This window comes from Dermochelys coriacea, chromosome 1, assembly GCF_009764565.3.
Source record: "Dermochelys coriacea isolate rDerCor1 chromosome 1, rDerCor1.pri.v4, whole genome shotgun sequence".
In the NCBI taxonomy this organism is placed as follows: domain Eukaryota; kingdom Metazoa; phylum Chordata; order Testudines; family Dermochelyidae; genus Dermochelys; species Dermochelys coriacea.
This window is the reverse complement of record NC_050068.2, coordinates 200,065,103-200,080,352: the sequence shown is the minus strand read 5'-3', so window position 1 is coordinate 200,080,352 and position 15,250 is coordinate 200,065,103. Positions and strand designations below refer to the sequence as shown.

The following is a 15,250-nucleotide window of genomic DNA, read 5'->3' as shown; positions in this document are numbered from 1 at the left end:
ATCCAGCAGCTCCCCGCATTCACAACAATGAGAAGAGTTGGGTGCTGCACACTTTTGAAAATCTGATCACTTCATTTAGGTGCCTAAATGGGAGACCTCTTTTGGAAACTTGGCCAGTAAATACTATTATTCATGTGAATAAGTGACCGTGTGTAAAAATGGAAGCCACGTTTTTAAAGTGTGGCCAGATCTGTAGACATTAATAGAGTCTGTCTCATTATATTCAAGCCCCCTGTATTCTACAGAAAGCTGTGCTTAAATCCTGTGGCCTGGTCTCTGCGTTCTTTGGCATTCAGATGCAGCAGGCTGTGAATTCTGTGGCACTTCCATTTAAATTTGAAAAATGGAGTTTTTCTGAATGTAATATGATAATGAATATTGCCATCCACACAGTAACCTCTGTTAGTTTATTTTAATATTAAATCCCCCAACTGAGGAGATGAGAGGCAGTTTGGGATTGGAATAAGCACATTTGCTGGATGTTTCCATTAAAATGATCAGTAGTGAAATTGTTACCAAAGTTGACATTTAAATCATCACCTTTACATGTCAGAATCAATGCACTATTCAGATGAAGTGGATAGTTCACACCTCTCAGAGCCATTGCTTTAGGCTGTCTGCAGTTTCAGGCAGACATTTGGGTATTGCTTATCACTTGATTCTTATTTTCTAGACCTTTTTTTTTCCACTGCTAGCAGGGACCCTGCAGGTTTTTCCCTTAAAATTTTCAGAGCTGCAACACCCACTTGATAATGACCCTTTAAGAGGAATCAACTTAATTTAGGCCCCCTAATATAGGCTTTATGGGGTTAGTTTGGCTCACAAACCTAACATGAATCAAGCTGTCGTCATGTTTGACTCATTCAAAGAGATACATTTCAACACTGTCTATCTTTAACTGTTCAAGAGTTTCTGGGGCTTTTGTTAATTTTGTTTCTACCAGGAAGGTAGAAAGCATTCTCGCTTATTTGAATGACCATCAACTACACTTGCAATGACATTTTAATTCATTAACTGAGAATGTCATTATTATATGTTGACACTAGAGATTGGCATGGACCAGAACACCAGATATGAAACTCTATAGGCTTTGGGGACATTTGGATCTAGATCCAATCTGTATCCTCTGGTCCAACTCTAGTTGACATCTTTATTGTCTCTCAGCTGGAATGTGTTTGTAGTTTCTTTTATCCTTTGTAATATTTTCCTTTTCAGCCATTAATGGGATCATATATCACTTGCAAGGACTGAGGATGTATAAAGATGAACTGGTCCGGTGGCACTTGTTGAATATGGGCGGGTCAGAAGATATTCACGTGGTTCACTTTCATGGTCAGACCTTCACAGAAGTCTCTGGGCATCAGCTTGGTGTCTACCCTCTCCTTCCAGGTACATATCAGCTCAGTGTCTTCTCATTTCTACTCATAATTATGAGGTTAAACCCTACAGTTGGTAATGTTGGAGTGACTCTACTAAAATTCAGTGTCATTAGACCAGCAGAGGCAGAAATTGGCTTGGGCCCATTAAGATAGCGATGATCTAGTCTTGTGTTTCAAGGTGCTAACTGTTCATTTCCTGTGAGGTCGGAAAGGACTTCCCCAACCCCAGCATCATCTACCTCAGGGGTTCTCAAACCCCACAGGGCGTCGCGAAGTTATTACCTGGGGGTTGTGAGCTGTCAGTCTCCACCCCAAACCCAACTTTGCCTCCTGCATTTATAATGATGTTAAATATATTAAAAAGTGTTTTTAATTTATAAGGAGGGTCGCACTCAGAGGCTTGCTATGTGAAAGGGGTCACCAGTGCAAAAGTTTCAGAACCACTGATCAACCTCATTGAGGTGGGACTGGAGTGGAGGCTGCCCTCCTCTGAAATGTAAGTTACTGGGCAAGGTTGGAGATGGGATCTGGAGTGCATGGACTGATGTCCTGATCAGGCATAGCAGGTTTGTATAGGGGAGATAGAGGTGGGAGGCAGTCTGCCGCTGACCTGTTGTGTGAACATGGGTAAGTTCCTTCCCTGCTCTGTCCCTCAGTTTCCCCTGTTTGCAAAATAAGTACAATAATGCTGATTTCCATTTGTAAAGTGCTTGGAGACTTGTGGCTAGAGAGCTTAATATTCATACTGAAAAGAAAGAGCCCATGAATAACTAGTTAATGATCACAATAGAGCTCTTTTTTTGTTGCCATCAAAATGCTTTTCATACAATCCCAAATGACACTGCCATAACCAAACTAGGCAAATTACTGTAAGGTGGGTGCACAACAGGTTGAAAGACGGTACTCAAAGAGTAGTTATTGATGGTTCACTGTCAAACTGGGAGGGCTTATCCAGTAGAATCCATCTGGGTTCAGTCCTGGGTCCAGACCTAGTCAATATTTTCATTAATGACATGGATAACGGAGTACTTGTAAAATTTGCAGGTGGTACCAAGGTGGGAGGGGGGACAGGATTAGAATTCAAAACAACTTTAACAAATTGGAGAATTGGTCTGAAATCAATAGGATGAAATTCAATAAAGACAAGTGCAAAGTACTTCACTTCGGAAGGAAAAATGAAATGCACAGCTACAAAATGGGGAATAACTGGCTAGGTGGTAGTACTGCTGAAAAGGATCTGTGGGTTATAGTGGATCACAACTTTAAAATGAGTCAACAATGTGATGCAGTTGTGAAAAAGGCTGTTCTGGGCCAAGGTGCTCGAAGTACCACAGGCCTGGCAGGAGTACTCTGAGAAAAACGAGGCTTACACACAGCTGTGAGTTATTGGCTTTACTGAAGTTTAGTGACCCACCCGCAACGGGGACTCCAAGCGTTGCAGTCACGGAGGCAGAGAACCCAGCACACCGGAGCTTTGCCTGCGACGGAGTCCAACGGAGGGGCAGACAGTCAGCGTTAATAAGCACTACACAAAAACAGCTCATGAATATAGAATTAGGTACTTCCCAAAGAGGTGGGCTTTTCGCTAACTGGCGAAGAGCCATGCAAAGCAGCTAGGTCTTTCAATAACTATCTATATCCCACAATAACAAAGCAGCTGTGTCCTTCGGCTCGAGAAAGCAGAAATTCCCTAGCTAGGCCATAACAGTCTTCCGCAGTCCCTTAAAAAGGCTTAATATCATTCTGGGGTCTATTGACAGGAGTGTTGTATGTAAGACCTGGGAATTAATTGTCCTGCTCTACTTGGCACTGGTGAGGCCTCAGCTGGAGTACTGTGTCCAACTCTGGGCACCATAGGTGCAGAATCTGTGGGTGCTCCAGGGCCAGAGTATCCACGGAGAAAAATTAGCGGGTGCTTAGCACACACCGGCAGCTAAGCTCTACTGCCGCCTGCTGCTGGCCCTTGCCGATCGACTCCTACCCCTCCCTCCCAGGGCCTCCTGCACGCTGCAGAACAGCTGTGTAGGAGGTGCTGGGAGGGGGAGGAGCGGGAATGGGGCACGCTCGGGGAGGGGTCAGAAAGAGGCGGGGGTTGAGTGGGGGTTGGAAGAGGCAGGGCGAGGATGGAGGCGGGGCCTGGGGCTGAGCAGGGGTTGAGCATCCCTGGGGAAAATTAGATGCCGGCACCTATGCTGGGCACACACTTTAGGAAAGATGTGGACAAAATGGAGACGGTCCCAAGGAGACCAACAAAAATGATTAAAAGGGTTAGCAAACCTGATTTATGAAGAATGGTTAAATAAACTGGACATGTTTAATCTTGAGAAGAGAAACGTGAAGGGGTGACCTGCTAACAGTCTTCCAGTATGTTAAGAGCTGTTATAAAGAAGACGGTGACCAGTTGTTCTTCTCTTCAGTGGAGAACAACTGGTCACCATCCTCTTTATAACAGCTCTTAACATACTGGAAGACTGTTAGCAGGTCGCCTCTTCACGTTGAAGGACCTACAAGAAGTAATGGGCCTAATCTGCAGCCAGGGAGATTTAGGTTAGACAATAGGAAGAACTTTCTAACTCTAAGGGTAGTTGAGCTTTGAAATAGGCTTCCAAGAGAGTATGTGGAATCCCCACCACTGGAGGTTTTGAAGAACGTGTCAGGATGGTGGGAGCAGCATACGGCTGTGACTCGGGGAGAATTCCCTTCTAGTGCATGCTCTCTTGTGGCTCCTTGACAACCCTTACACACTGCCAGAGCCATGGCTGGAGCACGGGGCCAGCATCAACCCCTCAGAGTTACTGTTACCACAGCAAGAATCAGTGTAAAAGGTTAGGTCATTCACTACATGATCACACAGCACATACTGTGTATGCGGTATTGTACAAAATATGTGCCTGCATCCAAGGTTATGTGAAAAGGTAAATTTTAAAGCGGTGAAGCTTGGATTCAGATCTGAACTTTTGATTCCCGCATGTCTCTAATTAGAACCTGTTTATTAAAAGGAGAATGTTAGCGGATCTACTACGCTTTCCAATAGATGCAGGATATTGGACTCTCACTTTGCCAAGCCACCAGAAATGGGCAGGATAGATTGGCTGACACAGAACAGTGAGGCTGGATAAACCAGGGCCTATCTCCTGCTAACCTTTCAGTAGATGAGCTGTGATTTGTTTCTCTCCTCTCTCTTTTAAAGGCTCATTTCGAACTATTGAAATGACACCACCAAAAGCTGGCATGTGGCTTTTAGACACCGAAGTGGGGGAATATCAGCAAGCTGGAATGCAGGCTTCCTTTATCGTTGTAGAGAAAGGTACTGAATCTAATCATGATCATTCTTTTTTTTTTTTTTTTCTTTCTTTAACAGTGATAGTCCCATATGTGCCCTATGGGAGTTAGCACAAAGGGTGACCTCCTCAGAAAGGCCCAGCCAGCTCCTCAAACATGACTGTGAATGACCCTCTTTTTCCTGATAAGTTATGGAATGCAGCTCATCAGTAATCAAACATGTTTGTGTTCTCTCTAGAGTGCAAGTTACCAATGGGCCTAATGAATGGACTTATACTTGATTCAGAGATCAGTGCTTCTCATCACATAAGTGAGTTTAAACACATTATTTAAGAAGGTCAGACATGGTCTTCAGTAATATGACTTGGCACCAGGCAGTGCAACTGTAGATTTTCTCTGCGTCTCTGTGTTTCACGTATGCTACTGTCTTCTGGCATCATTTCAGGAATTAACAGGCTGTCAGACTTCAGAAAGCTCTCTGGTTCTGCAGGCCCAGAGTCGGAGGAGGACTGAGCAGCCCAAGGCCATGTGTACGCAGCAGCGCGTGGCTGGCATAGCTATGCCAGAAAAGCACCCTAGTGGACATGCAGCCTAGGCTGGCAGAAGGAGTTCTGATGCGATAACTACATTGCCTCCCTGAACAGCATTAGCTATACCAACAGAAGATCGGGGGGCAGGGAGGAGGTTGCCAGCATAATTATGTCAGATAGGAGGTGTGATTTCCCCCGCCAACCCACTTCTCACCAGCAGAACTATGCTGGCAAAACTTAAGTGTGTAGACCAGGCCCATATCACTGTAGTCTTCTGACAGTGAGACAGGCTTTTCTGCTCCTCCTGTTTTACTTGCTGGCTAATGTACAGGGCAGGGTTGTCAGGAGACATGGGTTCTATTCCTGTCTCTGCCACTGGCCTGCCGGGTGGCCTTGGACAATCACTTCTCCCCCAGTGCCTCAGTTTCTCCAGCTGTAAAATGGCATTGAGAATTCATTGCTATTTTTAAGGGAAATGAGATGTAGAAGTGCAGTGTACAAATATTATCAGGGAGTAAAAGGCTGCAAAATGACATTCCAAGCAATGTTGGGGTCTTTGATTTCTCACAGTTATTCCATCCCGAAGGTGAGCTTTTGATGGAGAGTTTGGTAACATTCCATATACCCATGCGTGGGTACTTTTTTTCAGATGCTATTTCCTCCCTGCGATTAGAAACAAATGGCTTATTTTGGAGACTTCAAACTTCCTGTGGATTTAGCCCTCTATGAGGGATGGATGCCTCTGAAGGCATTTGCTTCAGAAGTAATCAAGTCACACACAATTGAGACTTATCTATCAGACAAGAGAAACAACTGATTTTTAACACAGTGCCCTTCAGGAGGGGTTGCTTTCCACAGTGGACGTAGAACATGGTTTGACTCTGCCTCCACCGCTAGTAACCAAACTCTGTTTAGCTCTGACTGCTGCATGTTTTAACTTGACTCCAACTCCTAATGCTGACAAAGCCAAAGGAAGTAGGATGTTAAATAAAAGGGTGCCACGGGAGGCAGTGTTTCCTAATGGTTAGAGCACAGGACTGGGGCTCAGGAGACCTGGATTTTATTTTAGTTCTGCCACTGGTCTGCTGGGTGACGTTGGGGAAATTACTTCACTGCTCTGTGCCTCCGTTTTCCTCATCTGTAAAATGGGAATAATGATACTGATCCCTTTTATAAAGTGCTTTGAAAGCTGCTGATGAAAAGTGCTAGATAAGAGCTAGGTATTATATTATTTTTAAAGCCACTTTTCTGACTATAATGTTTTCAAAGATACAATCAATTTTTATTTGCTGATAACATCCAATGTCTCTGAAGCTTTTGTCAGCTTTACAGCTTATCAGGTATTTGTACTGGGGTCTCTTTCTTCAGGACAAACCAAAAAAAAACTGAAATATGCACATGGTGGCTTTCTAGTTTTCCTTGAGTTATATCTTTTATCCTTGTTCCTTTTTTCCATCTAGGCTACTGGGAACCTAAATTAGCTAGATTAAACAACGCTGGAAAATATAATGCTTGGAGCACTGACATGGAGCAAGGTGAATTTCCATGGATCCAGGTATGGTTGGTATCATACATACTTGCCCACTGTGAGGTCCAGACAGGTTAGCTGATGCCTGCAGCTACACCACCACACATATGCTGGGTGTATTTTGGGTGTCGTGTGTTAAACAAGGCCAAACTATAACTAGACCTTCCCAAAGAGGCTGCCAAGGAAAACTCAGGTGTTGCAGGAAGTGGTACTGGTGATTCAGTAGGATGGACGGTCCTCTTCAAATGAGTGCTGAGCCACTGCCCCAGTATTGTGTCAGGGTCGTGACCTCTTGTCGGAGGGAATTGCGGGGAAGTTTGCCCTGCCGCTGCCCAGGGTATAATCATACTGTAGATAAACAGTCTGTCCTTTTGCTGTCCCCTTCTCTCAATATGTATATGTATTCACCCCTTGCTGAGTGACTAGCTAATCCTCCAGGCTAGTCATGGGTTAGACATCTGCTTTCCACTTCACTACACAAACTGTTACATGGTGTGGGGGGGGAGGGGGGCGGTTAACGAATTACAAGTTGTTTTGTACTTTAAGCTCTTCCTGTTCAGATTCTAGTGGCTTTCCAGAAACCCCAGAACAAGTGGCCAGGTTCTTGGAAAAGCTCAGCGACGTGTTAGACCCCTAAAGACTTGGCCAGATATTCAAGAGTGGAGACTCCTGGGTGTGGAGTACTTCTGAGTATCCGGTCACTTCATTTAGGTGCCTAACAGGTAGCTGAGCTGTTTTGAAAATCAGGCCCACACTGAGTATTTCCTTAGAACTGGCTGTAGCACTAGAAGATTTTGCAGAAATTGCCTGTTTGTTGTGGTATCTGCTCTCTGTAGCTTGACAGACAGTATGTCCTGCATGTCACTGCAGCTCATGCTCTAAACGGGACATGAGTGATCCTTAGGCAGCTGCTTTACCAGGTGTGGCAAATGGGATCCTCCCAGACTCCTTGCTTACCCAGTCAGAGCTGTGCTAAGCCTATCTCCTCTAAAAAAATTGCCTCTTTGCTCATCTTACTGGATCAAAGAGAAACTTTCAATCAGCAGCTGCAGGTTATTATGGATTTTCAATTAAAACTGCTGCTAAGGAGGAACTTGGACAGCTCATGAGATAGATAACAGGATGTGCAGGCTTTCTCTGCGACCTCACTTGTCTGAATCCAGCCTGGTTTTGCTGGAGCCAGAAAATCACAGCAGTATGAGATTTGATCAGAGACCTGTGTATGAGCTGATGTTCTCAGTCCACATCACAAACCCACCCCTTCTCCCACCAAAACTGGTGCTAACTGGCCCCCTTGCTGAGAGTCTCAGAAGAGAGACCAAGGACTGGATGGGCCATGGAGACTGAACACCCCTCTGAACCCTGGGGATGGCACCTGCAGCTCTGGGCAGAGGCCTGTTGGTGGGCTAGCGTGGAGGAAGCTTGCATGGTCACTGCCCATGTTGGGTGGATAAATAGAAGACTTCACTCTCCCCCGAGCTATCAGTCCAACACCTTTCCTCTCCTCTTTCTTCCCCCCAACACATTTGAAGTGATTATAGTCAACATAATTATTTATTAAAAATACACAAAAACAGTCTAGCAGCTGTAAAGGAGTTAATGGCACTCATGTGACTTACTCAGTGGAAACCAGGGTCTGTGATTACAGATGCCTTCCAAATCCCTCTGAAATCCATGAAAAGAATTGCTTTTCTTTTGTAAGGGAAGAAAACTTGGAGAGAGAAATAATCCGTTTGTGCTTGATGAAGTGGGGCTGAAAACTTACTTTAAACTAATTGTGGGGTTTTTTTCTTCTGATCCGCTACAGAAAGAGCATCTTTCTTTCCCTGCACAGCTTCACTAGTAAACAACATCACTGACCTTTTCACTGTCTGCATCAGAAGGCCTAAGGGGGGAGAAAGGGTCTTCTGGTGAAGGCACTCACTCCCGGGAATCAGGAGACCTTGGCTCTGCTACATGATCACTGTGTGACCTTGTGCAAAAACTTTCAAATGTTGGTTTTTTTGGAGGGTGCTTCTGTGCCCAACTTGAGACACCAGGTTCTAATTTTTCAGAGGTGCTGAGCACTCATGGCCTCTGATGGCTTCAGCTGGAGTTGTGGGGGCTCAACATCCCCCAAAAACAAGCCCTGGTTATCTCAGGCTGGATGCTCAAAACCAGAGGCTGCAATGTATGCCTTACTCATTCTGTGCCTCATTAATGGAAATAGTAACACTCCACTGCTTCGCCCAGAGACGCTGCGAGGATGGATTCATTAATGTTTGTCAGGTACCCAGATACTGTGGTGGTGGGCACCCCAAAAATGCCTACAAATAAATACACACATCAATAAAATAGGTTAGGACACAACTCCTCATTTGGACTCTTGCGCCAGCGCTTAGACACCCCGTTACCCATCTTGGACATGGAAGTGCCATTCTGAGTGCCTAAATGCAGGCCTGGGCACCATGCCCTAGGTGCCAGAGGATGAAATCAGGTTCATGGTGCAGCTTTTCTTACAGTTGTGTATCTTGCTCTTCTACAGGTGGACTTGCAAAGGGAAGTTCTGGTCACAGGGATACAGACGCAGGGAGCCTCGCAGTGGATGAACTCCTTGTATGTCAAAGAGTTCTTTATGACTTACAGCAAGGACAAACGGAAGTGGATCACCTTCATAGGAAACAGCACTGGGAGACAGAAGGTCTGCCGGCTCATTAATCACCACAGCCTCCCTGGCTTTACGCAGCTCAGCAGAAAGTAACACACAGGCTGCCACCAGGGTCAGATTTGTAAAGGTATTTAGGCATATGAAGATGCAGATTGGAAAATCCCACTAATTCCAAAGGACCTAAGTGCCTAAAGGGCGTTTGGAAAACGGCACTAGATGCCTATCTGCATCGTGAGGCACCTAGATCCCTTTACTAGTCTGGCCTGGTGTTAATAACAAAGGAGAATACAGGATCGTAACAGGTTTCAGAGTAGCAGCCATGTTAATCTGTATTCCCCAAAAAGAAAAGGAGTACTTGTGGCACCTTAGAGACTAACAAATTTATTTGAGCATAAGCTTCCGTGAGCTACAGCTCACTTCATCGGATGCATTTGGTGGAAAATACAGTGGTGAGATTTATATACACACACAGAGAACATGAAACAATGGGCTTTATCATACACACTGTAAGGAGAGGTTTCAGAGTAGCAGCCGTTTTAGTCTGTATTCGCAAAAAGAAAAGGAGAGTGATCACTTAAGATGAGCTATTACCAGCAGGAAGGAGGGGGGGAAGGAGGAAAACCTTTTGTGGTGATAATCAAGGTGGGCCATTTCCAGCAGTTAACAAGAACATCTGAGGAACAGTGTGGAGGGGGGAGAAATAACATGGGGAAATAGTTTTACTTTATGTAAAACTAAAACTTTCCTCATCCACTCCCAGTCTCTATTCAAGCCTAAGTAAATTGTATCCAGTTTGCAAATTAATTCCAATTCAGCAGTCTCTCGTTGGAGTCTGTTTTTAAAATTTTTTTGTTGAAGGATAGCCACTCTCAGGTCTGTAATCATGTGACCGGAGAGACTGAAGTGTTCTCCGACTGGTTTTTGAATGTTATAATTCTTGACGTCTGAATTGTGTCCATTTATTCTTTTATGTAGAGACTGTCCAGTTTGACCAGTGTACATGGCAGAGGGGCATTGCTGGCACATGATGGCATATATCACATTGGTAGATGCGCAGGTGAATGAGCCTCTGATAGTGTGGCTGATGTGATTAGGCCCTATGATGGTGTCCCCTGAATAGATATATGGACAGAGTTGGCAACGGGCTTTGTTGCAAGGATAGGTTCCTGGGTTAGTGGTTCTGTTGTGTGGTGTGTGGTTGCTGGTGAGTATTTGCTTCAGGTTGAGGGGCTGTCTGTAAGCAAGGACTGGCCTGTCTCCCAAGATCTGTGAGAGTGATGGGTCGTTCTTCAGGATAGGTTATAGATCCTTGATGATGCGTTGGAGAGGTTTTTGTTGGGGGCTAAAGGTGATGGCTAGTGGCGTTATGTTATTTTCTTTGTTGGGCCTGTCCTATGGTAGGTGACTTCTGGGTACTCTTCTGGCTCTGTCAATCTGTTTCTTCACTTCAGCAGGTGGGTATTGTAGTTGTAAGAATGCATGATAGAGATCTTGTAGGTGTTTGTCTCTGTCTGAGGGGTTGGTGCAAATGCGGTTATATCGTAGAGCTTGGCTGTAGACAATGGATCATGTGGTGTGATCTGGGTGAAAGCTAGAGGCATGTAGATAGGAATAGCGGTCAGTAGGTTTCCGGTATAGGGTGGTGTTTACGTGACCATCGCTTATTAGCACCGTAGTGTCCAGGAAGTGGATCTCTTGTTTGGACTGGTGCAGGCTGAGGTTGATGGTGGGATGGAAATTGTTGAAATCATGGTGGAATTCCTCTAGGGCTTCTTTTCCATGGGTCCAGATGATGAAGATGTCATCAATGTAGTGCAAGTAGAGTAGGGGCATTAGGGGACGAGAGCTGAGGAAGCGTTGTTCTAAGTCAACCATAAAAATGTTGGCATATTGTGGAGCCATGCGGGTACCCATCGCAGTGCCGCTGACTTGAAGGTATACATTGTCCCCAAATGTGAAATAGTTATGGGTGAGGACAAAGTCACAAAGTTCAGCCACCAGGTTAGCCGTGACATTATCGGGGATACTGTTCCTGACGGCTTGTAGTCCATCTTTGTATGGAATGTTGGTGTAGAGGGCTTCTACATCCATAGTGGCTAGGATGGTATTTTTAGGAAGATCACTGATGGACTGTAGTTTCCTCAGGAAGTCAGTGGTGTCTTGAAGATAGCTGGGAGTGCTGGTAGTGTAGGGCCTGAGGAGGGAGTCTACATTGCCAGACAATCCTGCTGTCAGGGTGCCAACGCCTGAGATGATGGGGCGTCCAGGATTTCCAGGTTTATGGATCTTGGGTAGCAGATAGAATACCCTAGGTCGGGGTTCCAGGGGTGTGTCTGTGCGGATTTGTTCTTGTGCTTTTTCAGGGAGTTTCTTGAGCAAATGCTGTAGTTTCTTTTGATAACCCTCAGTGGGATCAGAGGGTAATGGTTTCTAGAAAGTGGTGTTGGAGAGCTGCCTAGTAACCTCTTGTTCATATTCCGACCTATTCATGATGATGACATCACCTCCTTTGTCAGTCTTTTTGATTATGATTTCAGAGTTGTTTCTGAGGCTGTGGATGGCATTCTCTCTGGTCACACGATTACAGACCTGAGAGTGGCTATCCTTCAACAAAAAAAAACTTCAAAAACAGACTGCTGAATTGGAATTAATTTGCAAACTGGATACAATTAACTTAGGCTTGAATAGAGACAGGGTGTGGATGAATCATTACATAAAGTAAAACTATTTCCCTGCTACTCTGAAACTTGTTTTATGCAAGGCACTGAATTTAACCGTATGGAGTGGAAATCCACTGAATGCATCCGATGAAGTGAGCTGTAGCTCACAAAAGCTTATGCTCAAATAAATTTTTTAGTCTCTAAGGTGCCACAAGTACTCCTTTTCTTTATTTCCCCATGTTATATCTCCCCCCACCCCCCACTGTTCCTCAGACGTTCTTGTTAACTGCTGGAAATACAGTCTGTTTTTAAAAGGTTTTCCTCCTTCCCCCCCTCCTTCCTGCTCGTAATAGCTCATTTTAAGTGATCACTCTCCTTACAGTGTGTATGATAAAACCCATTGTTTCATGTTCTCTGTGTGTGTATATAAATCTCCCCACTGTATTTTCCACCGAATGCATCCGATGAAGTGAGCTGTAGCTCATGAAAGCTTATGCTCAAATAAATTTGTTAGTCTCTAAGGTGCCACAAGTCCTCCTTTTCTTTTTTACAGGATCGTAGTAAGCGATAAGGAATCTCCTCAGCCTGGGCTTCAACCCAGCCCTGTAACCCTGGTTGTGCAGCCCCACTTCTGCACAGGCCTCACTTCTGTCTCACAATCCTTCCCCTGAGCACATGTGCAAGGAGAGTGGGACGCTGGGCTGAACTCCTGCCCCTGTTCAGTGCGGACCAGCCCTTGCACCCTGTCACAATAGTTAGCAAAGCAATATTAGCAGTAGCTACCTAACGCATGAGCAACCCAAGTGTCCATAACGCACCTGCCCTCCCAGGGGTCTCCTAGCTATGCCCAAACATCCCTCCCCTGCCAGCTGGAGCTCAACTTTGAGCCCTGGTTTCCACCTAAAAATTAAATTCACCTAGCTGCATTGCTCAGGGCTCTGAAAAATATCACACCCTGTGCAATGTAGTTAGGTCAGCCTACACCCCACTGTAGATGCAGAATTCTTTCTTCGACCTCTTGAAGAGGAGAATTAACTACACTGATGGAAAAACCCCTTCCAGTGACAAAGGAAGGATGAATGCTATGGCACTACAGTGGTACAGCCCCAGCACGCTGCACCTGTAGCTGCAGTAGTGTAGCAATACCCACAGTGTCATGGTGTTTGAATGATAGGTGTTAAAGCATGTTAGGTTTCTACTGGTCTTAGTTGTCTGTCTATTAATATCCTAATAAGGGTCTGTACTGCGCCTAACACACTGGGTCCCTGATTTAGCCTCTGGATGCTATAGTAAGGCAAAGAAAAGGTGATGTATTTTTAGGTTTTGCTATAATGTGAGTAGCCTCATTGAAATTGCATAAGTAAAGACTTAATTGCATGACATAGGGTTTGCAGGACCAAGCTTGCAATTGCTTTTAATTAATATCATTATGTTTTGTGAATTCTTAATTGCTTTTTTCTGTTTTACTAGTTGTTTGAAGGTAATTCAGATGCCCATGGGATAAAAGTCAACCATATTGATCCACCTATCATTGCTAGGTATATTAGGGTCTATCCAACTGACTCCTACAACAGGCCTACTCTTCGGATGGAACTCCTGGGCTGCGAAGTCAAAGGTGAGCAATGAGAACTCACTGGTACTTCTTTCCCCTCTACACCTTAGAAAAAGAGGTTCAACTTTTTATTTTTATGGGCTAAGATTTAAGAACGTAACAATGGCCCTACTGGGTCAGACCAAAGGTCCATCTAGCCCAGTACCCTGTCTTCCAACAGTGACCAGTGCCAGGTGCCCAGAGGGAATCAACAGGTAATCATCCATCCTCTGTCACTCATTCCCAGCATCTGGCAAACAGACGCTAGGGACACCATTCCTGCCCATCCTGGCTAATAGCCATCAATGGACCTATCCTCCATGAACTTATTTAGTTCTTTTTTGAACCCTCTTATGGTCTTGGCCTTCACAATATCCTCTGGCAAGGAGTTCTACAGGTTGACTGTGCATTGTGTGAAGAAATACTTCCTTTGTTTGTTTTAAACCTGCAGCCTATTAATTTCATTTGGTGATCCCTAGTTCTTGTGTTATGAGAAGTAGTAAACAACACTTCCTTATCTACTTTCTCTACATCAGTCATGATTTTATAGACCTCTATCATATCTCCCCTTAGCCGTCTCTTTTCCCAGCTGAAAAGTCCCAGTCTTATTAATCTCTCCTCATACAGAAACCGTTCCATACGCCTAATCATTTTTGTTGACCTTTTCTGAACCTTTTCCAATTCTAATATATCTTTTTTGAGATCGGGCAACCACATCTGCATGCATTATTCAAGATGTGGGCATACCATGCATTTATATAGAGGCAACATGATATTTTCTGTCCTATTTTCGATCCCTTTCTTAATTATTCCCAGCATTCTGTTCCCTTTTTTGACTGCCACTGTACATTGAGTGGATGTTTTCAGGGAACTATTCACAAGGACTCCAAGATCTCTTTCTTGAGTGGTAACACTAATTTAGACCCCATCATTTTATATACACAGTTGGGATTATGTTTTCCAATGTGCATTACTTTGCATTTATCAACATTAAATTTCATCTGCCATTTTGTTGCCAAGTCACCCAGTTTTGAGAGATCCTTTTGTAGCTCTTCACAGTCTGCCTGGGTCTTAACTATCTTTAGTAATTTTGTATCATCTGCAAATTTTGCCACCTCACTGTTTACCCATTTTTCCAGATCATTTATGAATATGTTGAATAGTACTGGTCCCACAACAGACCCTTGGGGGACACCACTATTTACCTCTCTCCATTCTGAAAACTGACCATTTATTTCTACCCTTTGTTTCCTATCTTTAAACCAGTTACCAATCTATAAGAGCACCTTTCCTCTTATCCTGTGGCAGCTTACTTTGCCTAAGAGCCTGTGGTGAGGGACCTTGTCAAAGGCTTTCTGAAAATCTAAGTACACTATATCCACTGGATCCCCTTGGTCCACATGCTTGTTGACCCCCTCAAAGGATTCTAATAGATTGGTGAGACAAGATTGCCCTTTACCAAAACCATGTTGACTCTTTCTCAACAAAATATGTTCAACTATATGTTTGACAATATTGTTCTTTCTTATAGTTTCAACCAGTTTGCCCAGTACTGAAGTCAGGTTTACAGGCCTGTAATTGCCGGGATCATCTCTTGAGCCCGTTTTAAAAATTGGCATCACATTAACTATCC

General features: G+C 44.4%; 1 protein-coding gene across 1 annotated transcript in view; it reads left to right on the top strand.

Moving 5' to 3' along the window:
- F5 (coagulation factor V) overlaps window positions 1–15,250 on the top strand; it is a 73,344-nt gene that overhangs the window by 51,988 nt on the left and 6,106 nt on the right. The window contains exons 17-22 of the mRNA XM_038394720.2: window positions 1,216–1,389; window positions 4,570–4,686; window positions 4,900–4,971; window positions 6,652–6,746; window positions 9,244–9,399; window positions 13,497–13,641. Of these exons, the coding sequence (XP_038250648.1) occupies window positions 1,216–1,389; window positions 4,570–4,686; window positions 4,900–4,971; window positions 6,652–6,746; window positions 9,244–9,399; window positions 13,497–13,641 (759 nt within the window). The remainder of the gene's footprint in view (window positions 1–1,215; window positions 1,390–4,569; window positions 4,687–4,899; window positions 4,972–6,651; window positions 6,747–9,243; window positions 9,400–13,496; window positions 13,642–15,250) is intronic.